Below are 24,289 nucleotides of genomic sequence, written 5' to 3' on the forward strand. Positions count from 1 at the left end.
GATGGGGGAGAGAAAATGCAGAATAATGCCCTACTGGTTGAAACCACCCGAGCCAGTATTACCTGACTCTTCTGATGGTTTAATCTGTGACAAAATTTATACTTGAGTTATATATTTCCCATATCATGTTAATTAATCTCTGGTTTTCACATGCTGACCCCTTCAGGAGTAATTCAGGGTTCTTGCACCATTTCTAGGACCACACTGTCCCATATCTCAGCCACTAGCCACATGCGTCTATTTAAACTTAATTAAAATAAATAAAACTAAAAATTCAATTCCTCATTTCAAGTATTTAACAGCCACATGTGGTTGAGGTCTACCATACTGGACAGCATTGATAGGGGACATTTCCATCATCACAGAAAGTTCAGTGAGTTTAGGAAGTCCCTGCCTATTTGTCTATCTTTCCTGTTGGGTCTACCTGGATGTGTTGTCGTTGTTGTTTGTTGTTGTTGGCCGCGCTCTTGTGCGAGATCTTAGTTCCCTGACGAAGGATGGAACCCGTGCCCCCTGCAATGGAAGCGTGGAGTCCTAACCACTGGATGGCCAGGGAAGTCCCTGGGGGTATGTGTGTGTGTTGGTTTTTAAAAAATCTTTATTGGGGTATAATTGATTTACAATGTTGTGTTAGTTTCAGGTGTACAGCAAAGTGAATCTGTTATACAGATACATATATCCACTCTTTTTAAGATTCTTTTCCTATATAGGCCATTCCAGAGTAATGAGTAGAGTTCCCTGTGCTACACAGTAGGTCCTTATTAGTTATCTGGATGTGTTATTTTTACTAAAAAAGAAACATGACCCAAAATTGGTCAAGCTGTACACTTACAGATAGTGGTACAAAGTGGGATACATTATTTAGGATTAGAGTCACCTGTGGGTGATAAACCCTAATTAGCAGTGTTAATAGGAAAAAAAAAAAAGCTTACTTTTCACGTTAAGAGTCCAGATGTAGGCGATCCAGGGCTGTTTGGGCTGCTCTGATTCACAAAGTCCTCAAGGTCCCAGGCTCCTTCTAGCTTTCTACTACTTCTGCAGGAGCTTGCCCTCATCCTCCTGGTCCAGGATGGGGTTCTGTCATGACAGGTTCTAAGCAGTAATATGAAAGCAAAGGGGAAGGATGGAGAGGACACCTGTCAACTTTTTTAAGGAAAGCTCTCAGCCGCTCTCACATAACATTCGCACTTCCATTGGTAGCTGCAAATGGGAAATGTAAACTTTATTTATGGGCCCAGCTAAATATTCTATTACAATGAAACAAAGGAAGAACAAATATCAGGAAACAATGAGTAGTTTCCCCCTTAGGGCTCAACTCCAGAAAACAACTACCAGTTAGGAAATGTCAATCAGAAACTGAAGCTATTAAGTCTGTCCAAATCTTGCACCCTGGCAAGTGAAAAATAAATTTTCTCCTAGGTTTAAGCAAAAGCAATTCAGGTTGAGGAGATATGTAATGCTGTGGCAGACACAGCGGATCTTTCTCAAATCCAAGTCAGGAAGGGACAGTGATAGAGCCACCTGGATTGTGATTGTAATTGTAAAGGAGGATAAAATCACCTCAGTCTGAAGGGATTGTTGCTGATCATATATTGGTGGGGGATGGATTGGGGTATACCTACCTGGAGTCAACTAAGACAAGAGCCACAGAAAAAGAACATGTCTGTGTTTATATACTGATTAAAGTGGCGTCATAAAATGTCTGGTCTCAGCACAGCAGATAGAAATATCCCCAAAGGAAGAATAGACAATACCTGTTGTTTAAAGGACAGTTTGCTTGAGCACTGCCAGCTCTTTCTAATTATGTGACCCTCCTCACCCACTGGTCTGTGTCTGGCCTGGAGGGTGGGTTTCCCCACCAAGGAGGGACTGTCCTGGGTAGATGGTCTTGGGTCTCAAATCAGACCCATTTTCTGTTGTCAATTAATAAATGGACATTCTGGTTTGTCATTTCTCCTCCTATGAAGTTGCTTGTCATGAAGTAATGCTCTGAGTAAACAGAGTTCCTGGATTAGCAAAGCAGGGAACTAACCCTGGATCTGTGGGGTTACAGATGACATCAAACTCCCACCAGGTAATTTCCTTTTCTGAAATCATTTATTTCCTTTGCCTCCTTAAACTCTGAAAGGACTCCATCAAGAGGTGAAATTGCTGAATCATATTTGCCTCTTGCCCTATTACAATGTTCCTTGCTTGACTGTGTCACTACAGCCCTTCTAAAAGGTTTTCATGAAATTTGTATTTTGTTTGGCCTCTTGAGGCAGTGCCCATTCTGTCTAAATTTGTGCAGGTTACTGTCGTATATATTTTAAAGTATATGACAAAAATCACTACCTTCAAGGGTTTTACTCCCTGTTGAAAAGTCTTGTATACATATAACAATGAAAAAGCAGTTTAGTCATGTTTGTGATCTAGTTTTCACTTGAACACAAGTAATTGCCAGTGTTACAGCATAAAGAATAAATATTATAGGATGTTAGAAGGAGAGCAATCATTTTGAGATGGAGGCATTAGGGCAAGTTTTTAAGGAGAACATGGAATTTAAGGTGTGTTCTTAATGGGTGGATTCTATGTATCAATTAAGACCTATTGGCTGCAAGTGATAGAAACCCAACTCAGATAAATTTAGGTAAAAAAATGTATTGGTGCTTAGAAGTCAAGGAAAAGACTAAACAACCATGCAGCTGGGCCTCAGGAACTAGAACTAGCAATATAAGTGCTGACTGGATCTTCTTTTATCCTTCCATTTCTGTCTCTCTTAGCACCTTGATTTTATTTTCTCTTTCCATAAACCAATTTTCTTCACAATATCAGCAGGCTGCTCAGGAGCTCCACCGGAACCACCAGGGGTTAAAAGCTTTCTTTTCCAGTTTTAGTTCAGAAAGTCCCTGGGAATAACCGATTGGCCCAGTACTGACCAGGTTTCTACCACTGGACCAGTCAGCTGAAGTCAGGGCGTGGGGATGGGGAAGTCATGTAGACACTTGAGATCAAACCTGTGGGATGCGGAAAAGAGGAATACTGAGCAGAGAAAACATTAACTCCATTATGAGGAGGAATGAGTGTGGTTTAGGCAGGTAACACCTGGGATGATGTTGGGCTGCACCCCACAGGCCCAGCTCCAAAGAGAAGAAAGAGCCTGGAAACAGCGACAGAGACATCAAGGGACTATTGGATAGGAGGTCTGAAGCAAAAGGTCCTGGAGTGACACCCCACCGAGGGCAGCAGACAGAACATAGCAGCAATCTTTGATACCTGGGGGGAGAAGGAGGCTACCATTGACGGGGGGGGGGGGAGTTGACATCAGGTGGGGCTCATCAGTTACGGGGGCTAATTAACCCTATACTTAAGAGGATTGGATAGTCATGTGAGTGAAGCAGGGACTTGTGGCAGGGTCTGTGCAGAGAGCAACAGCCATCTTGAGTGTCCTGGCCATACAGACGAGAAATTGAGGATAAGTATGAGTAGTATAGATGGATTAGGAGATTATGGAGGGTTTAGAATTGATGCAGTGGCACGTCTGGAGGCCAAAGGAATTTTGTGTTTATCTCTGGGTGATTTTTAAATGAAAATAGACAAACTGTTGTGTCCAGAGTAGGGCAGTCAGCAGATTGAATGTAAATTTCATAGGTCAATAACTATTGGGGTTTCGCCTGATTTGGAAAGAAGGAGTGAAAGATCAAAGACGACAACAAAACAAAACAAAACAAAACAAACAAACAGGATTTAAGGTCAGTGAGAGGAGGTTTCAAGGAGAGAAGCCAAGGATAGCCAAGAATCTTCAGCTTAGAAGGATGTAGGCATTTACAGAAACACCGAGGATGAGAAGAGGAGTTAATATGGGTAAATGTGATACGTTCTGTTTTAAACAAATCACATTTGAGATGCTAGTGGTATATCCCACAACTGAAACTGCTATCAAGAAATTGGAAATATATGCTGGTGTTTAGGGGAAGAGATTATCCGATTGTCTGCAGATAACTCATATCTGAAACTAGAAAAGAGGAAGGCCATAGGCTCCTGGGCTTTGGAGACAACCCGCATTTAAGGTTGTGGGAGGAGAAAGAAGAGTCAGTGAAGTAGGCAGCTAGAAAAGGTTCAAGGAGGTAGGAGAACCAGGCAAGTGTAGAGTCTAGTGAAGTCAAAGCAGAATTTAAAGAAGGAAGAGGTGATGGTGTGGAAAAGGATGATGGAGGAAACGTAGAAAAGGCAATTGTATTTGGCGAGGTCTTGGAACCCTGGAGAACGGTGTTAAGTGCCAGCGGTTACAATTCATTCAAATTCCTGCTGAACACTTAATTCCTGCTAGCATTATGATAGGTGCTGGGGACAGGAAGAAGAGCACCTTCTGGACCCAAGAAGCTCACAGCGTGACGGAGGAAGTGAGAAGTGAATCAATAATTAAGTTACAATGTTGAAAGTGCTCAAACAGAGGTGTGCACAAGATACAATCGAAACCCTGCGGAGTGGGCGACCCCACGGGGCTGGATTGGGGAAGGGAGGGTAGGACGGTTTGCTGTCCAAGTTTGGGGTGGGTCTCCAGAGATTCCGCAGGGGCAATACCAGCAGAACCAGTCCTCTGAGGCCGTGTACAGCTCTTGGGCGGCTATGGGGGGATGGAGCACGAGTGGACCCTGGCTCACTGGGGGCGAAGGATGTTAGCAATATCCGGGTCCTACTTGAAAGATACGGGATGTAGTTTGCAGCCTGAAGGCGGGATGCAGGAAGGACAGGCGAAAAGCTTCTCTAAATTCTCCCCACTTTCTCACACAGGGCAGAAAAGGTCGGGGGAGTAGGGGTGGGGGAGCCTTTTGGGAAGCTAGTCGACCAAAAACCTCAGTTCGCCGGGGTCCGGGAGCCTCATTACTCTTCCCCGGCCTCTGCACCCGGCCGGAACTCGTGTCATCAGGACTGGTTTCCCGCCGGCCTGGAAAAGCAGACGGCCCTACAGGGGAGAAGTGGAGAACTCGGTCGGGAAAAGCCGGGCTCGGGCGGAAGTCACTCTGAGGCGTCGGCAGGGAAGGCCAGGGAACGCCAGCCGGGAGTTGGAGCGTCCGAGGCTTGTGAGGGCCTCACGGCCGTAGCAGGTGAGGGGGCTGTGGCATGGTCCCGACCGCTCCCCGACTAAACACCGGGGCTCTAGGGTTGGTTTTGCCACTTACTAGTTGTATGACCTGGGGTAATTTAATTTGCTCAATAAGTGGAATAATAATAGTACCTCTCTCTCGGTTGTTGTGAGGAGTTAACGAAAATACACCCAGGACAGTTTCTGGCACATAGTAAGCTCTGGATGTACAATCTTCACTATTACTGCTCTCTCTTAGCTGCGTGGGTTAACGTTGCCCTGAAAACTCACCAACTTCCGCCCGGGATCATCCAGTTAATGATTTTGACTTTATTGGTAAAAGTATGAAACAAAACACTTATAATTAAAGTTGTATTATTAGAGAAGTGATAGCACTACTGAGGGGTTGGAAAATAGGGTGAATAATATTACTCATAATCCCATCATCCTACACACGACTTTAAGCCTTTTTCTTCTTTTTTACCCCCAAATCTTTTTGTCCGTACGTTTTTATACTGGTAGTGTTAGTGTATATGCATTTTGATTCCTCCTTATTTGCCACTCAGTAGTGTAGCCTAAGCCTGGTGTTAACGAAAATCGTGTTTATGATTGTACAAATTACATTTTATAGGCTTATCATTTATTTTCCAAATTCCTGCATATGCAGAGGTAAAGTCATTTAAACAAGTCAGTGAGGGAAATTTAGATGTTACCTATGATTCCAGGACGTGAGATCAACTTGTTATTTTTCCTGGTTCCCTTCTGTTTTTTAGTCCATGTGAAAACATACTGTTTACACGGTTTTCATTTATTTTAGCAAACATTGTGCATCAGTTATGTTTAAGCCGTAGTCCAAGATTAAAGTCAGGCTAGTTAGGTAGACAGAAAAAAAAGCAAGATTCTAGTAGTTTGTAAGGGCTGTGAGATGTATGCATAGGTTCTCGTAAGAATATGGAGGAAGAGAAATGTCAGTGCCCTCCCATTAGAGGCCACCAGGAACATGCTTGTAGTTGAACGAGTTAGGCTTATTACTCGTGTAGTGAGAACACATGCCATGGGAAACCATGGGGCATCTCAGTAAGAGAGTGTTAGAAGGGATTTATTGTCGGACTTAGGTTTGTGTTAGGTGATTTGGGGGAAAGTATTGAGGAGGTGGAGGTAGTTCTATAATTAGGAGAGAATCTTATCTATCTAGAGTGAGGCTAATGCTATGACTGGTCAGGGTACGGCAGTCACTCATATATTAGCCAGGATAGTAGAATGTTTGGTCACTTTTGTGGGTTTTGAGCAATGTTTTTGTGTGTGTGTGTTCAGACATGATTATAGTTAGTATAATTAATAGAGCTGAGGGTATTTATTGCCCATGGAAGTGAGGAGAAGTTAGGCCAGGGAGTTGGGCACATTTTGGAGGGCCTTATGTACCATTTTAGGAGTTTGAATTTCTGGAGGGAATTGCTGAATAAAGGGAGTGCCATCATATTTAGAAAAATCCCCTTTGTTGCCAGGCAAAGGTTGGATTGGGAGAGGAGGAGGAGATCAGAGTCAGAGAGATGAGTTTACTAAATCCTAAAGGGTGTTCTCCGACGCCAACTCCAAGGGCAACACCTGGGGGCTCGTTAGACATAAAGAATCTCAGGCCCCATCCTACACCTACTAAATCAGAATCTGCATTTTAACAAAATTCCCAGATGATTCATAGGCACTTTAACATTTGAGAAGCCCTTTGTTAGGGGAATTACAGTAGTTCTGGTAAGAAACAATAAAACCCTGAACCAAGACAGTGGTGGTGGTGGTGGAGAAATGTGGAGATATTATTTGTTCAACAAATATTAGAAGCCTCCTGCATGGCTGGCACCATCCTGGTTGCTGGAAGTACCACAATGAAGATAGTCTCTCCCCTCAAGACACTTCCAGTCTGGCCGGGGAGACTGACAAGGGAACTGTCAATAAACTGTAGCAGGGAAATTGTAAGCCCAGGATGCAGCGAGAACACATCAAAAGGTCTCAGTGGAGTTGAGTAATTAAGGGTTCTTGGAGGAGGTAACGGATGCCTAAGATGAGTCCCAAAGGATAAATCAGCCAGCAGAAATCGGTAGAGGGCATTTCTGGCCTAGGAGCAGCAATCTGTCAAGGCATGAAGCCCAGAGAGGGGGTACTGGGTGGCACTTGTTGGACCACAGGTGTTCTCTGTGATTAGAGCAGAGTAGGGTGTGATTAGAGGGGAGATTGGAGAGATGAGCAGAGGCCAGATCTGGAGGGGTCTTATAGACCCTGTGGAGAAAGTCGAGTTTTATTCTGGAGACCATGAGAGCCTCTGAAGAGCTTTAATCAGAGAAGATAAATAATCAGTTTTGTGTTTTAGGCCCTCTAGATGCTGAGTGGAGGGATAAGGTGGAGGTCTGGGTGCAAGCCTGGAGTGCAGTGATTTAGGAGAGAGAAGGTGTTGAGCCACCTGATGAGGGGAGTGAGGGAGGAGGGGCAGTCTGGAAAGATGACCAGTCCTGTGTTGTAGATAGAGTGGTCTGGGTGCCATTTTGATGTAGACTCTTAGGCGACTGAGCTGAATTGTTGGATTTGGGGCATTTTTGAAGTTTTTTTTTTTTAAGTTTTCAGCATTCCATTTAGTTTCTCACTCAGTACTGTGTTCTGACTAGTGGGTGATTTTTTGTTTTTGATTTTTCTCTCTTCTGGTCTCTGGTGAGAGAAAGACAAAAGAGAAAGATGAAGAAGTCAGCATTCCATATTTTATTTCATTTTTGTGGTAGCTGGAATAAGTAGGAGAGGGGACTATTTAGCCTTCTTGGTTCTTGCAGCACTTCCTGCCAGCAGTCATTAAATGTTGCTGCAAGAACAAAGTTGTTATTTCAGTAGAGCTGTAGAAGTTATATTACTAATGGTTAACATACGGAGAGGCAGCAGTAACTAATGGAAGGATTTAAGGCCAGGGTTCTAGTGCTAGCTTCCATACTGATTAGCATTGTAATCTTAGACAAGTTACTTCACCTGTTGGTGTCTAGTTCCTTGTGAAAGGAGATAACTACCTGACTTGTCTTACAGGAGGCTTATGTGGATTAAATGAGATAATATTTGTCAGGGTGACTTGAAAATACTAAGAATGGCATTTAAATATAATGGTATCATTGCTACTATTGTTTAGGTTCTGTCTTTGAGGAGATCAGATAGTGGCTGATAGTCAAAGCCTTGTTACTCAAAGTGTGGGCCTTGGACTAGGAGCTTCTTAGGCACGAAGAATCTTGAGGATCTTGTCAGACTTACTGGATCAGAGAACCCTTTTATAGCCATTATTCCATCTGGTCTATAGAAGAATCCCTTAAGGTAGGTAGGGGAGGTGTTAGCACATCCATTGCCCCGAGGAAATGGAGGCCTCAAAAGATCAACTGCTTTACCTGAGGGTAAACAGTTCTAGGTGTGAAGTCCAGGCCTTCTGACTCCACATACAATGCGAACTGTAGTCTCTTCTTTTTATAGATGAAGTGCTAAAATGTTGGTTAGCCTAGATCCTGGAGTGAATTATTGACAGTTGAATATTTTATTTTAGGAACCAATTGTTTCTTTAAAAATCCAGCATAAAAATTTGCTTTAAAATTGACAACCTTTAGAAGCACATACTTGAATTATTTGGGGGTTGATCAATAACTCCATGAAGGGACCTGTGTTTCTGTTCATCTTGGCATTTTTTCACAAGGCAGTGGGATGTATTATGTACAGTGTAAACATTCTTCTGCTCATAGTAGGCCCTGGGTAAATGTTCATAGAATTAGAAGATAAGTTCATGAATTTCATAGTACATGATCCATGTTGAATTTGAAATTATGATGCATTCATTGGCTATACTGGTAACTCTTCACTGTCTCTTTTATTATAGGTGGAATTGGGCTATTTGCTGAAGCTTCTTTCCCAGTAGGCCAGGGAAAAATTTACATTTTGACTTTCTTTTAATCATGGCTTTGGTTCATAAATTGCTGAATGGCACTTACATTCTCAGAAAATGCCTGAAGCCAAGTGTTGCCTCTTGTCCATTTTTGGGTACTCGCTCTGCAGATTATTGTTCCAGTAGTCTTGAGAAACCAGCGGCTGCTCCTGGCAAAGCCTCTTCTCAGAGGAAGACTGAAGGGAATTTGGAAGGACATCACCAGAGAGAAGTTGCTTTGGATATAACTTCTCCTGAGGACAAGCCTGAAGTTAGTTTTGATAAAGCAATTAAAGAAGAAATAAAGGACCATTTTAGGCGTTTGAAGAATGATATTGTGAATCATTGGATAGGGCCTGAAGGCCGCCCTCTGCATGAGGTCTTGATGGAACAAGCCAAGGTTGTCTGGCAGTTCCGTGGCAAAGAAGATTTGGATAAGTGGATAGTGACTTCTGATAAGGCGATTGGTGGCAGAAGTGAAGTGTTCCTGAAAATGGGCAAGAGTAACCGAAGTGCACTGCTGTATGGAACTCTGAGCTCTGAGGCACCCCAGGATGGGGAGAGTGACCGAAGTGGATACTGTGCAATGATATCCAAGATTCCAAGGGTACGTGAGACCCAGGAGCTGCAGGCTTCTAGTGAACTGAGGTGAACTTCATTGTAGCATGAACTATAGCAGACAACTATTGTTTCTGTAAATGAAAACAGCTGGCATCTCATCTTGTGTATGGGGTTAAATAACTACTGGGCACATGTGTAAAGTTTCATAAGCACAGGGGGGAAGTGGTTCCTGAAGAGAGGCTACATGTTTCTGGGCATCACTTGGTGCCATAGTGGGGCATACATAGGTTTGAGGAGCCCTGAGAAGTTAGATATTTAAATGATGATCTGGGGAGATTTACATCTCCTCTAACATAGGCTGTAGACCCTCTAATGGCTAGGGGTTCCTTAGAGTGGAAGTAGGGTCATCCGGGGTTTTCATTTTTTTTTTTTAAAGTAAACTTTTAAATTTTAGAATATTTTTGGTATTACAGAAAAATTGCAGAGATGGTACTGAGAGTTCCTGTATGTCCCTCACCCAGCTTCTCCAGTTGTTACCATCTTACATCACTTGGTACATTTGCCACAACTGAGAAACCAACATTGCTGCGTTACTGTTAACTAATTCCAGACTCTATTTGGATTTCACCAATTTTTCCATAATATCTTTTTTTCTGTTTCAGTATCCCAGCCAGGATACATCACATTACATCCAGTTGTCATGTCTCCTTAGTCTGTTACTTAGTCTTTCCTTATTTTTCAAGAGGATTTGAGAAATACTGGTCAGGTATTTTGCAGAATGATCCTCAATTTGGGATTTTCTGATTTTTTTTTTTCTCCTGGTTAGACTTGGGTTTTCTGGGTTTTTAGGAAGAATAGCACAGAGTTGAAGTACCCTTCTCATTATATTAGGTTACATGCTAGTAGCATGACTTACCACTGATGTGTTAACCTTGATCACCTGGTCAAGGTAGTATTTGCCAGATTACTCCATTGTTAAGTTACTTTTTTTTTTTTCCTCCATATTCTGTTCTTTGGAAACAAGTCACTAAGTGTACCCTGCATTCAAGGCATAGGGTAGGGTGTGGGATTAAGTTCTAGCTCCTGGAAGGGGTAGTATTTACATAAATTATTTGGATTTTTCAGGAAGGAAGGTTTGTTTCTTCTCCCACATTTATTTATTCAGTCATTTAGTATGGACTCACACTTTGGGTTATAATCCAATACTATGTTATTTATTTCGTTGCTCAAATTGTTCCAGCTTTGGCCACTGGGAGCTCTTTCAGGTTGGCCGTGTCCCTTTGACATGCCCCCATCCTTCTGTGTTTTTGAGCACTTTTTGGCACTACGAGATGCTGTAAGCTCATCTTGTATTTCCTCTGTTCCAACCCTAGAATTAGCCATTCCTCAAAGGAGCCCTGGTTCTTTTTTTTTTTTGGAAGATGGAGTTGGAAACCAAGATCTGGATGCTGAGTATGCTTGTTGCTTCTGGATTGACACTATTTCTAGGACCTCTCAGTGGACACAGCTAGGAAATATATGTATGCATACCAACTCATGGAAACACACATCTGTAACTATTTCTATATCTATATTAAGCTAAGTATGAGTTAATACTGATGCTTTGACTCTAATCCGGTACCACATGATTTATTCTAGCTTCCTCCCTCTTGTTTATTGATAACTTCTATAACGGTGTGAAACCTGTCTCCCACTATTTACTGTACATTTACTTATTAATTCAACCCAAGAGTACATGTAAAGCAGTTTCAGGGCTTCCCTGGTGGCACAGCGGTTAAGAATCTGCCTGCCAATGCAGGGGACACGGGTTCAAGCCCTAGTTCGGGAAGATCCCACATGTCGCGGAGCAACTAAGCCTGTGCGCCACAACTACTAAGCCTGTGTGCCACAACTACTAAGCCTGTGCGCCACAACTACTGAGCCTGCACTCTAGAGCCTGTGAGCCACAACTACTGAGCCCACGTGCCACAACTACTGAAGCCCGCACGCCTAGAGCCTGTGCTCTGCAACAGGAGAAGCCACCGCAATGAGAAGCCCGTGCACCGTGACGAAGAGTAGCCCCCACTCGCTGCAACTAGAGAAAGCCCGTGCACAGCGATGAAGACCCAACACAGCCGGAAATTAAATAAATAAATAAATAAAAGCAGTTTCAGAATTTCTAACCCATAACCCTGTGAGAAACAACTTTACCAACTACAGTACAATGTTTATGTATAGTTTCTTTTGTCTTTAGCCTTTTGGTTTCCAGTCAGACCACCATTTTCCAAGGCTACTTAGGTCAGCTCCTTTGTCTCGCCACCAGCCTGTTGCTTTTTGCAATGCTGATCAGATGTTGTTTCAGGGCTGCTCTGAACAGGCTCCCGTGCCCAGCCGTGGCCACAGCCCATGGGTGTTTGCTTGGTTGTGGTGCCCTTTTTTTTTTTTTTAATATTTACTTATTTATTCATTCATTCATGCATGCATGCATGCATGCTGTGCCAGGTCTTAGTTGCAGCAAGCGGGATCTTTGTTGCGGCATGTGAGATCTTTAGTTGCAGTATGTGAACTCTTAGTTGCTGCATGCGGGATCTAATTCCCCGACCAGGGATCGAACCTGGGCCCCCTGCACTGGGAGCACGGAGTCTTAGCCACTGGACCACCAGGGAAGTCCCTTGGTTATGGTGTTTTAAGGAGAAAGGCAAATGATAGGAATAGTATTAGGCTCCCTCTCTCCAGATAATGATGAAAAAGAAAGGTACATGTTCTTTCAGAGGTAATAAACTATGCGTACAAGATTTTTTTTTTCAGGCCCTGAAAATCCACAGAATGGATTTGGTCAGTCCACAGTAGAAAATAATTCTATGATGTACTGTGGAATAATGAAAGTAGTCGATAACATTTATTAAGTGTACCCTGCCAGTCCTTGTGCTAATTACTTTATATACATTATCCCTTTTATTCCCCACATCAATCCTGTAAGGTATAACCATCCCCGTTTTACAGATGAGGAAACAGGCTTGGGGAGATTTAGTAGCTTGTCTAAAATTACATGACTAGTAAGTAATAGTTCATATCTGAGCACTGGTATTCTTGAAATCCGATTAGCTCTGAGATTGCTATAAACAAACACCTTTGGAAATTAACACTACGTTCTACTTTCAGAGACAATTTAGGTAGTTGTTAAGAACATAGATTTTGGAGTTAAACAGTACTGGACCTACCACTTACTGGTTGAGTGCTCAGTTTCTTCATCTATAAAATGGAGTACAATGATAGTACCTATCTCATAGGGCTGTTGTGAGGATTAAATTATGCATGCAGAGTGATTAATGTATATTTTCAATGGATGGTAGGTGTTGTCAAAAAAATACCAGTTTTAAAACTTGGAGTCTTTCATAGTTTTCTGATTTATGGGAAGGCAGTTGTCATAAAATGGCCCAGTCAGAAGCCATTGCTCCCTAGGCCCTGGGAAAGAAAGTACACACAGTAATTCATTTCCGTTCAGTGACACAAGTGAGTGTCTACCCCATGTAAACACTGTCCTGGGCCAATCAGGTCTTGAACATTACCTTAGAAACATTTAGCTAGGTCAGTATTTTGTACTAAAATAAGAATCACCAGATTTATCTGCCTCCTTACGGTGGTAGGAAGCAGAAAAAAGCAGAAAAATGGCTTGTTGATCCTTTTGATGCTGTAAAAGGTGATGACTCACATTTCGCTAATAGTGGAAAATGAGGTGAAATTAACTTTCCTTTCTGTACCTTAGGGCCCTTTTGAGAGGAAGACGTTTTATGATTGGTCCCAGTTCAACACTCTGTATCTTCGTGTCCGTGGAGATGGTCGCCCTTGGATGGTGAATATCAGGGAGGACATGGATATAATCCAGAGGAAGGATCAGATGTACAGTTACTTCATGTTCACCCGTGGGGGGCCCTACTGGCAGGAGGTCAAGGTAACAGCATAAGTCTTTACTGTCTATGAAAATGAGGTCTTATGAGATCATGGTTACATTGTAGTTTTTTTTTCTTATTAATTCCTCTTGGACAGTGTGGGAAGGGAAAGAAGGAAGAGGACCTAAGGGCAAGATTTACATAATTGACTTTTTCTTTTTTAAGTTTTTGGCTGTGTTGGGTCTTCGTTACTGCGCATGGGCTTTCTCTAGTGGCAAGCAGGGGTTACTCTGTTGCCATGCGCAGGCTTCTCACTGCAGTGCCTTCTCTTGTGGCGGAGCATGGGCTCTAGGTGCGCGGGCTTCAGTAGTTGCAGCATGTGGGCTCAGTAGTTGCAGCATGCGGGCCCTAGAGCACAGGCTCAGTAGTTGTGGCGCACTGGCTTAGTTGCTCTGCGGCATGTGGAATCTTCCTGGACTGGGTATCAAACCTGTGTCCCCTGCATTGGCAGGCGGATTCTTAACCACTGTGCCACCAGGGAAGTCCGACTTTTTCTTTCATTAATATAAATGTTAGCTTACTGACCAGTAAATATTTTTGATAAGGATGTGGCCAGGTGCATGCTGAGTCATGGGTCCATCTCTGCCCTGTGCACAATTATCAGTACTATAGGTATTTCTTTTTAAGTTCTGGCCATATCATCTCTTCCAGGCAACTGTACTAAGCTAGTGTCCCTAGCTGAGCAGAAAGGCTCCCTTAAGAGGAATAAATACTTCATACTTTACAGTTATCAACATTTTTATTTTTGTTTATTTCTTGGTAATATAAGGCAATCTTATTTTGTAGGGAGAAAAAACTTTTAGAAGGTAAAAAATGTTAATCAGGAGGAAAATAGTGGAAATTCAGGGAGTGAGGGCAAAATCAGGTGCCCGTTCCTTTCTTCTGCCTTCTGAAGGTTTTTAATCCATAAATTCAAAAGAAAGTCCCCATTTTGCTCATCCTTAAACCTAAGGGTTCATCCTGGATCCCTTTCTCCCCCACACCACATCTAGTCTTTTAACGAATTCGCTCACTCACCTATCCTTTCAAAATACACCTAGAATCTGACCATTTCTAGCCATCTCTTCCACTCTCACCCTAGTCCAGGCCTTTGGACTACTGCAAGAGCTTCTTTATTGATTTCCTTCTTTGTCTTCTTGCCTCCTAAAGTCCACTCTGCACACAGCAGCCAGAGTGATCTTTCTAAAGCATAGTTCAGATTACATCACTCACATGCTTAAAACCCTCCAGTGGTCTCCCCTTATTAGAATACAGTCCAAACTCTTTAACATGGCCTACGGGGCCTACAGTAGCAGACCCCTGTCTTCATCTTCAGTCTGTCTTCCTCCCCGCTCCCTCCTCCATGCTGGCCCCTTTTGTGTGTGTCAAACTCAACAAACTACTTCTGTCTCAGAGCCTTTGTATTTCATGCTGTATCTGTGGGCGTGCTCTTCTCCGAAGTCTTCACCTGCTTCCTCTTTCCTATTATTTACCTCTCAGCTCAAAAGCCGCCTCAGAGAGGCCTTTCCTGATCCTTGTAGCTAGAGTTGCACCTTCTCACCCAATAACAACATCCTGTTTAATTTTTTCATAGAACTTATCACTAAGTAAAATTATCTTTTTCATTCACTTGTCTATTTGTTTATTGTCACTCTCTACCAGGCTCCTCTGGAACATAAATTCTGTAAGTTCTGAGAGCAGGGACTTTGTCTGTATCCTCCATAGCTGTTTCCCCTGCACCTAGAACAGTGCAGTGCCTAGCATATAATAGATACATATTTATACACTAATACAGATGTATAACCAAAAAATTATTATGTATGTAACACTTGTATATAAATAATACTTATAACAAATTACTAAACAAAACAAGTATCTCATTATAGAAAATTTAGAAAATGCAGAAAAGGAAAAAAATCTTGTGGTACCACTACCCAGATGTAAAATACTATTTTTATTTTAGTATGCACCTTCAGACTTTTCTATTTACACTTTTTTTTTTTTTACAAGAATTGTGTTGTGCCAGTGCTATTTTATAACATACATTGTTCACTGAACTGAATTTTATATACAGCTTTCTGTTGAAATATATTTCTACATCATTTTTGATATCTGCATCATATTATGTAAATAGACACAATTTACTTAATCCATCCTCTATTGTTGTACATTTAGATTGTTTTCAGAGTTTTTCACTCTTATACCAAACTCTGAGGTAAATATCCTTAAATATTTTCTTAGATGTATTCCTGGAAATAAAATTCCTAGAATAAATGATATGTACATTTTTAAGGCCTTTGATGCACATTGCCAAATTATTTTCCAGTATAATCATTGACAGTTACTAATTACTTTCTTTCCTGAAAATACATGTAGTTCTAATCTTTGGCTGGAAATAATAGTTGTTTGCAACACCTTTCTTTAAATTATTATTATTATTATTACTTTAAAATTTTATTTTTGGCTGCGTTGGGTCTTTGTTGCTGCACGCAGGCTTTCTCTAGTTGCGGCGAGCGGGGGCTACTCTTTGTTGCAGTGCGTGGGCTTCTCATTGCGGTAGCTTCTCTTGCTGTGGAGCGTGGGCTCTAGGCACGTGGGCTTCAGTAGTTGTGGCATGTGGTCTCAGTAGTTGTGGCTCACGGGCTCTAGCGCGCTGGCTCAGTAGTTGTGGCGCACGGGCTTGGCTGCTCCGTGGCATGTGGGATCTTCCCGGACCAAGGATTGAACCTGCGTCCCCTGCATTGCCAGGCGGATTCGTAACCACTGTGCCACCAGGGAAGTCTCTCTTTAAATTATTAAAGGAAGTATTGGGGAAGAGATTTTTATTTTTATCTTTTTAATAAATTTATTTATTTATTTATGGCTGTGTTGGGTCTTCGTTGCTGCACGTGGGCTTTCTCTAGTTGCGGCAAGCGGGGGCTACTCTTCGTTGCAGTGCACGGGCTTCTCATTGCGGTGGCTTCTTTTGTTGCGGAGCACAGGCTCTAGGCACGTGGGCCTCAGTAGTTGTGGCTCGCGGGCTCTAGAGCGCAGGCTCAGTAGTTGTGGTAGTTGTGGCGCATGGGCTTCGTTGCTAGGTGGCATGTGGGATCTTCCTGGACCAAGGCTGGAACCCATGTCCCCTGCATTGGTAGGCAGATTCTTAACCACTGCGCCACCAGGGAAGTCCCAGGGAAGAGATTTTTAAAAATTAAATGTTATTAATTGCTGTCCATGTCTTCATGAATAATTCTCCTTTAGTAAATAGAAGTGAGATGCTCAGATATTTACTGATTATAGAAAGAAAACAGGAAAATGATGGAAAAGTTATGCATGCTAGTTTTCTGTCATTTGTAGAGAGAAAACAACTGTTTATCCTTTTCTTTTTATGCAAGCTGTACAATTTAATGCTTCTTAGCTTCATTATTTTTCCAGGCTAAAAAATTCCCTTGGTGTGGACAGTGGCCTTAGCAAATTACATGACAAAAAGACAAAAGGCCAGTGGGGTGGGTGACACATGCTCCTTGAATGGCGAGCAGGTAGTATTGATTCCGTTTCCAAAATATATTTTGAATAATGAGGTAGATGAAGTGCCCAACCAGGATGCAAAAATGAGGAACTGACTGGGCTGAGGGCTGGGGGTGCAGGGTCCCTTCCAGGTTTGTGTAACAGAAATGAAGGGAGCCCGTGAACTGAGGATGTGACTGCACTTGGATTTGCTGTGTGAGGAACATGATCTTGTGCAGTGGTGCTTTATTAAATGAGCTTTGAATTGAGTTTGTTTTTATGTCAGCAAGTGTTTTTGGTGATAATCTGAACAGTACGTTTTATTTTTTTAACTCATTTTTATTTTTTGGCTCAAAAATCAAAATAATATAAAAATGTACAAAAAAGTCTCACTCCCACTCAGTTCCCTCTCCACCCTTTTTGCCCCTACCCTCTATACGTAACCACATTTATTAGTTTCTTCCATAGATTTACAGTTTTTTTAAGCAAATATAAGCAAGTATATATACACATACACTTATTTGCTCCCTTTTTTAAAAAAAATTTTATTTATTTATTTATTTATTTTTGGTTTTGTTGGGTCTTCGTTGCTGCCCACTGGCTTTCTCTACTTGGCGGCGAGCGGGGGCTACTCTACACTGTGGTGCGTGGGCTTCTCATTGCGGAGCACGGGCTCTAGGCACGCGGGCTCAGTAGTGTGGCACACGGGTTCAGTAGTTGTGGCGCATGGGCTTGGTTGCTCTGCGGCATGTGGGATCTTCCTGGACCTGGGCACGAACCTCTGTCCCCTGCATTGGCAGGCGGATTCTTAACCACTGTGCCATCAGGGAAGCCCTTTCTCCCTTTTTTTACTCAAAAAAAATAGCATACTTTATGCATCTTCTGTGCCAGTTTATATTTTTTAAATTTAGATCCTGGAGAGCTTCCATATCACTACATGGAATTATTCTTCATTCTTTGTTATTTTGTTTGGTATTTTCTGTTATATGGATATCTCATAGTTGATTGAACTAGTCCTTATTGATAGATACTTGGGTTGTTCCCAATTGCTATAGTAAATTTTTTATTAGTTTTTTTTTAGGCATTTAAAAAATTTGTTTTTAGGGGAAATTCACTGGTGGTCCAGTGGTTAGGACTTGGGGCTTTCACTGCCAGCGCCCAGGTTCAATCCCTGGTCGGGGAACTAACATCCTGCAAGCCACGCAGTGTGGCCAAGAAAAAGTTGTTTTTAATAACATAAATGATATTTATACTATAGATTTTGTTTATCTCTTTTTTACTAATAATACATTGTGGAGGTCTTCCCACAGCATCATGTATAGATCTACTTCATTTTTAAAAATAGCTGCATAGTATTCAGTTGTATGGTTGCACTATAATTTATTGAACTATTCCCCTATTTTTCCTTTTTTTTTTTAATTAGAAAAAGCTGTATCTTTATGTCTTTGTCAGAGTTTATCTGTAATATAAATTCCTAAAAGTGAAACTGGCAGGTCAAGTTACGGCATTTCAAATTTTGCTAGATATTGCTGTGTTAGTTTCCTATTGTTACATAAAAAATTACCACAAACTTCTCACAATTCTGTAAGTCATAGTTTGGGACACCCTGTGGCCAGGTTCGATGCTCAGGGCTTTCTAAGGCTGAAATCAAGGTGTCAGCTGGGCTGTACTTCTTTTCAGAGGCTCTGGGGAAGAATCCACTGCCAAGCTCACTCTGGTTATTGGCCAGATTTAGTTCCTGTGACTGTAATGATGTCTTGGTTTCTTTACTGGTTGTCAGCTGGGAGTCACTCTCAGGTCCTAGAAGCTGTCCACATTCCTTACCATTTAGCTCCCCTCCATCTTCAAAGCCAGCAGTGGAGAATCCCCCTGACCTCCCCCTTTGAATCCCTCTCATTCTTCTGACCTCTTTCACCAGGCACTTTTATGGGCTCAAGTGATTAAGTCAGACCTACAGAGGATAATCTTCCCTATATTAAGGTCAACTGATTTGGGACCAGACTTCGGGAGAGTCCCTTCACAGCAGCACTGAGATGTGTGTTTGAATACCTGGAAGAAGGTGTGTGTGCACTAGGTGGAAATCTTGGGGGTCATTTTAGAATCCTGCCTACCACAATGGCTAGCTGCTGCTCTCTAAAAGAGTTGGACGAATTTGCACTCCTACCAGCAGTATACAGATGTGCCTATTTCTCCCATCCCCATTTTTCTACTGGGTTGTTTAATCTTTTTCTTAGTTATTTGTAAAAGTTTTGTGTTTAGGATACTAGTTTTTGCCATCAGAAAGTTATAATTGTGCTCTGTCATTTTTTCCTTTGGGACTCCTGACTTAGAAAGGTTTTCACCTGTTTTCTTCTAGTACTTAGGTTATTTCATTAAAAAAAAATTTTTTTTTCTGTGATCCAAATGACTAGCCACTTGTTATAACTTCACATATTAGATAATTTTAAAATTCAATTTAAACCGTTATTATTTTATCATTGCAGTTCTAAACAGATGCCTCCGTTGCTTACATTTCAGCTCTGAAGTCAATGGTTTCTTCTTTCAGATTCCTTTCTCCAAGTTTTTCTTCTCTAATCGAGGAAGAATCCGGGATGCCCAGTACCAGCTTCTGCTTGACAAGGTAACATTTTCCTGTATTTTCACTCGGAACTATATTATCTTTAGTGAAACAGAACTCCTGTGAGGATGAGTTCAGTCCATTTTTGAAGGATGGCAAATGAAAGATGAAAATTCCTATTTAAGTATACTCCTATTATACCTAGACAGATGCCGACTCAGAGCTATCCTGTGAGCCAAGCCCCCATCCTGGAGGAATTTCAGTATGGTCCTCCTTTCAGCATGCCTACATTTTATTTTAGCTTTAAAATAAGAGTATTAGAGTTCAGGAGAGCTTCTAGGAACCTCCATTAGACATCCATGTTGTACTTACCAGTCTTAACTGGCACTACTTTAAAGAGAGAAGTAGAATGTGGAAAGAAAAGCAGCCAGTCCTGTACTTCCTCTTATAATTGGCTATGGCACATGAGAACTATGGTATACTTGCTAAGGGCTGATAGTACGGAGTTTTAAAACTCCAGGAACAACATCAGCATATGAGATTTTGATCAATTTCTCTATTTTAAACTTAGATCTCTTCTATCGGATTCACCCTGGCTGATAAAGTGGATGGTCCATTCTTCCTAGAAATAGATTTTATTGGAGTATTTACTGATCCAGCCCACACAGAAGAATTTGCCTATGAAAATTCTCCAGAGCTTAGTCCAAGACTTTTTAAATAGAGATCATGTGGTATTTCTGTATTACTAAACTAAGGGTAGTAGAATCCATGATGACACAAAAATAAAGTACTTCTTTAATGGCATCCAAACAATGGCTGGTATGTATTCCCTAAAACATAGCTAAATGCTGCTGCTAAGAGGGACCAGGATCTAAGCTGTACCTTAACTTAAAGAATCAAGTACTGATGCAGAGGTACTACGTAAATAACTGTTTTTGGTTAGAATGATTCCTATTAGCAACAGTTCCTATATGAGTAGGTGGTTTCCAAAGCAGGGAGTCTCTGAGGTGACTGTTTATGGCCCTCTACCATTCTATTCCTTATCGGTTTCTTCTGTTTCTGTTTTCTAATCTTATCAGGATAGGAGACTGTTGAACAATATTAAGGTGCTGTAGTAGTCACTGGGAAAAGATACCTGTTTTAGTCTGCCCAAGCTGCTATAACAAATTACTATAGACTAGGGGGCTTAAACAAAACACATATGTATTTCTCACAGTTCTGGAGGCTGGGTAGTCCAGGATACCTGGTGTCTGGTGAGTGCTTCTTGGCTTGTAGACAGCTGCCTTCTTACTGTATCCTCACATGGAGAGAGCAAGTTCTAGTCTCTTTCTCTTCATATAATAGCACTAACCCCATCATGAGGGTGCCACCTGCCTGACCTAATTACCTCCTAAAGGCCTCCAAGTATACCTCAAAGTACCAAGTCACATTTGGAATTAGGATTTCAGTGTATGAATTGGGCGGAGGGGTGGGGGGGAACGGACACAAGCATGCAGTCCATAACACGTGCATAGCTAGTTCTCCAAAGATGCATGACCCTTACCAGTTCTTACTTTATAGACTAATGTCCCCAAGGCTTCCCCAGTCATTTTAAGTATTAGAGATTGCATATACCAAAAATAAGACCCTGATTAACACAGTTTAAACTGATCAATTCTTGTCATCTTAGAGGAAGAAGTAGGAAACTATGATATAGCCAGAATTCTGCAGTCTTTACATAAACTAATTCTAGAAAATTTCCGTCAGCCTAGAAAGAAACCTCAGTGCCTCTTTGCAGTTACTCTTCATTCCCACTCTCAGCCCCACAATTACTAATCTACTTTTGCTATAGGTTTATCTTCTCTGGATATTTCATATAAATGAATCATATATGATCTTTTGTGTCTTGCTTCTTTTCACTTAGCATGTTTTTGAGGTTCATCCATGTTGTAGTGTGTTTATCAGTATTTCATTTTTTTAGTGCGTATTTTTAAAATCCATCCATTGATGGACAGCTGGATTTTTCTCCACTTTTTGGCTACTGTGAATAATACTGCTGTAAATATTTGCAGACACAAGTTTTGGTGTGGACATATGTTTTCATTTCTTAGGAGAATTGCTGGGTCGTGTGGTAGATGTACATTTAAATTTTTTAAAGAAACTACTAAACTGTTTTCCAAAGTGGTTATATCATTTCACCTTCCCAGTAGCAGTGTATTTGACACAGATTTCTTGATTGATCTGATCTCTGCCTCTTGATAGCAAAATCTGAGTGTATTAAGCACCCAGGAGTATGCCATGTTCTACGGGCCCATATACGTATAACAATAAGTATAATAGAATGTGACAGGTGCTGTGAAAATACAAAAGGACATAGTCAATTCTTCTGGGAGTGGGAGTGGGAGGTCAAGAAAGGATACACAAAGAGTACAAGTCAACTCTTGTTAGTCTTGGCTGGTCAACTAAATTTTAGAAACCAATTACATTTACAAAGAATGAATCTACCACCATGAGAAAAAATTTTATTTATGAAAATTTTAAGCAGTACAAAACTCAGAAGCTCCATTCGGGTGCAACAGACATGGATATGATACTAAGCAACTCTAGTCTTTTCCATAAATTGAGTAAGATGTATAAGTTTGACAGAGCATAGTAATCCTTAAAGCAGCAATCCTCAAATTTCACTATGACCCTGTATATTTCTAAATAAGCCAGGCTAGAATGAGCTGTAGAGTTTTATTTTTAATACATTGAGGAAAAAAAAAAAAAAAGATATGTAATTGACAATTACATGAAGTGATCTGAAAAAGGTACACAGAAGCTTAAATGAAACATTTCGCATAGATAAAATATTGATGCCTTACAAACCCATATGGCCCACAGTTTCGGTAAGACTACTAGGTTCTCTAGAGGATGAAGAGGTGGCCTTTCACAGCTTACCCTATTCATAACTTGTTATTGTTCAATTTCTACTAAAGTCTGTAGTATAATTAGCTACCATCAGGTAAGTGCTTTTGCCTAGAAGAGGACTGAAGTTCTGTTATTAGAGCCAGCAGAGGGAACTTGACCTTAAAAATCTAGGTCAAGAATCTATAGGATGGGTCTTTTTAGAAAACTGAGTTAGTTGTATAAGGGCTTAGGTAAAAACTATTTCAAAAGAATTTGAGAGCTTTAAAGGTAGTAATGTCTTTTCAGGGGTAAAACATGTGAAGAAGCCACAGACACTACATATATATGAACAAAGTTAAGAGCAGAAAAAGGTCTTTTGGCTAAAGTGAGAGGACAGTACAAAAATATTTACAAAAGAGGGTTCAGAGAAAAGGAATATTTACAGGATATTAAATTATGAATGTTCAGCCATAATGAGGCCCCTTCGCACTCCCAGAACCTTTGCTTTCTTCTCCTTTCGTTCTTGCTCATGTTTCTTCCGTTGCTCCTCCCTAAGGAGGGACAGGTATACGTTAGGCTCTAGTGAAGCTCCAAACAGACCACTTTAAAGCACCTGTTGTTAGACTAATGTCCAAACTTAAAATGACATCCAGCACACTTGTGTAAAACACACTCTTACAGGACACTGTGCTCTGTCCAGTGGTCTGTGTGATGGAAGCCACACCTGTACGTACGTCACTGTTGTGTTAAAAGGCTAGAACTTGAGTTTTTTTTGTTTTTTGTTAAGGCAGCATTCTAAAATCAAGCATGGAATTGGAAGCAGAAGACACCTTGGAGATCGAATCCAAACCCTGTAGTTTTTTTTTAGTTTGTTTTAAATGAGAAACCTCTACCTGTGGAAGTCAAAGGTCAAGCTCAAAATCACATTGTCTAATGAAATTGCTAAAATTGGAATCAGGGTCTCTGACTTAAACCACTATGATTTTAGGGGGAAGGAATTAAGAGAAAAAAAAGGCCCAGAATCATGATAATGATTTTAATAGCAAATAATAAGGTCTTGGTGGTAGCTGGCAAGTCAAATGGTAGTTAACCCGGTATCAGGAGGGTGTCACACAGGGAATCGGCCAAACCAGGATCAGCTGCAGCCCAAGACAGACTCTGGCATTAACTTGGTTTTCATGCAGAAATAAGCCTCTAAGGATCATCCTGGGGTTTCTCCCTGTGTAGAGCCCTGAAGCCTAGAAAGCCTGGTTTCCCTGGGAGTGTGAAATTTATGTGCATACTTAGGTGCCCTGGGCACCTGGATTGGTATCTGGAGGGACATCCAGGTGCATTGTTTGGGCAGATAGGTCATGTAAGAGCAGTGCTGTGAATCCGGGTCCTCTTCTGAATCACCTGCAGAGCTTTGGAAACAATGCAGATACGTGGGTCCCATCTCAAAGCTACTGAATTAGAACCCACTTTGGTATTGCCTAGGCACATGTACTTTTAGAAAGTTCTGTATATGATTCCACTTCTACCCTCTTCTTAAACACCACTATTACTGTGACTCTATCCCTCAGAGACTCTGCTTTTATATACAGTCTTTCAAAATTAAAAGAATTATAGAACTGGATAATTATGTACTTACCTGGTCTGGAGATGAGGTTGTTTATAACTTTTCTTGTGTAAGCTAACTCTGTTGATATGTTCATTCAGAGAACTGTTTTCTTTAGATTGTCCCCATGGTTTCAGTTTTCCTAGTTTAGGACAGAGACGGAGACAGATTTAAGAAGATTCTTGGGACTTCCCTGGTGGCGCAGTGGTTAAGAATCCGCCTGCCAATGCAGGGAACATGGGTCGAGCCCTGGCCTGGGAAGATCCCACATGCCGCGGAGCAACTAAGCCCATGTGCCACAACTACTGAGCCTGCA

The 24,289-nt window shown here is 41.4% G+C and overlaps 2 protein-coding genes across 6 annotated transcripts in view; one reads left to right on the plus strand and one right to left on the minus strand.

The window, feature by feature from the left end:
• The first annotated feature begins 4,954 nt into the window (after window positions 1-4,954).
• On the plus strand, window positions 4,955-20,312 carry NDUFAF1 (NADH:ubiquinone oxidoreductase complex assembly factor 1). Of its 3 annotated transcripts, XM_036843135.1 has the most exons (5): window positions 4,955-5,087; window positions 8,952-9,603; window positions 13,303-13,488; window positions 19,497-19,571; window positions 20,080-20,312. In XM_036843135.1, the coding sequence occupies exons 2-5, from the start codon at window positions 9,028-9,030 to the stop codon at window positions 20,227-20,229; spliced, it is 987 nt and encodes a 328-aa protein (XP_036699030.1). In that variant the 5' UTR covers window positions 4,955-5,087; window positions 8,952-9,027; the 3' UTR covers window positions 20,230-20,312. The 3 variants fall into 3 exon arrangements, with proteins under 3 accessions (XP_036699030.1, XP_036699032.1, XP_036699031.1); XM_036843137.1 differs by lacking the exon at window positions 13,303-13,488; XM_036843136.1 differs by lacking the exons at window positions 19,497-19,571; window positions 20,080-20,312 and adding an exon at window positions 18,870-19,152.
• Window positions 20,313-21,508: 1,196 nt separating this feature from the next.
• NUSAP1 (nucleolar and spindle associated protein 1) overlaps window positions 21,509-24,289 on the minus strand; it is a 37,398-nt gene continuing 34,617 nt past the window's right edge. For all 3 annotated transcript variants that reach the window (XM_036843134.1, XM_036843133.1, XM_036843132.1), the window contains exons 10-11: window positions 24,007-24,115; window positions 21,509-22,927 (exon numbers count right to left, since the gene is read on the minus strand). In XM_036843134.1, coding sequence (XP_036699029.1) covers window positions 22,831-22,927; window positions 24,007-24,115 — 206 coding nt within the window. In that variant the 3' untranslated portion in view covers window positions 21,509-22,830. The remainder of the gene's footprint in view (window positions 22,928-24,006; window positions 24,116-24,289) is intronic.

The sequence above is a fragment of the Balaenoptera musculus genome, chromosome 2, assembly GCF_009873245.2.
Source record: "Balaenoptera musculus isolate JJ_BM4_2016_0621 chromosome 2, mBalMus1.pri.v3, whole genome shotgun sequence".
Taxonomy (NCBI): Eukaryota; Metazoa; Chordata; class Mammalia; order Artiodactyla; family Balaenopteridae; genus Balaenoptera; species Balaenoptera musculus.

Excerpts from the sequence above, each read along its gene's own strand:
- NDUFAF1 (XM_036843135.1), top strand. The coding sequence starts at position 9,028 with ATGGCTTTGGTTCATAAATTGCTGAATGGCACTTACATTCTCAGAAAA. Across the intron at positions 9,604-13,302 it reads TGATATCCAAGATTCCAAGG|GGCCCTTTTGAGAGGAAGAC; the intron begins GTACGTGAGACC and ends TCTGTACCTTAG. Across the intron at positions 13,489-19,496 it reads CCTACTGGCAGGAGGTCAAG|ATTCCTTTCTCCAAGTTTTT; the intron begins GTAACAGCATAA and ends TTCTTCTTTCAG.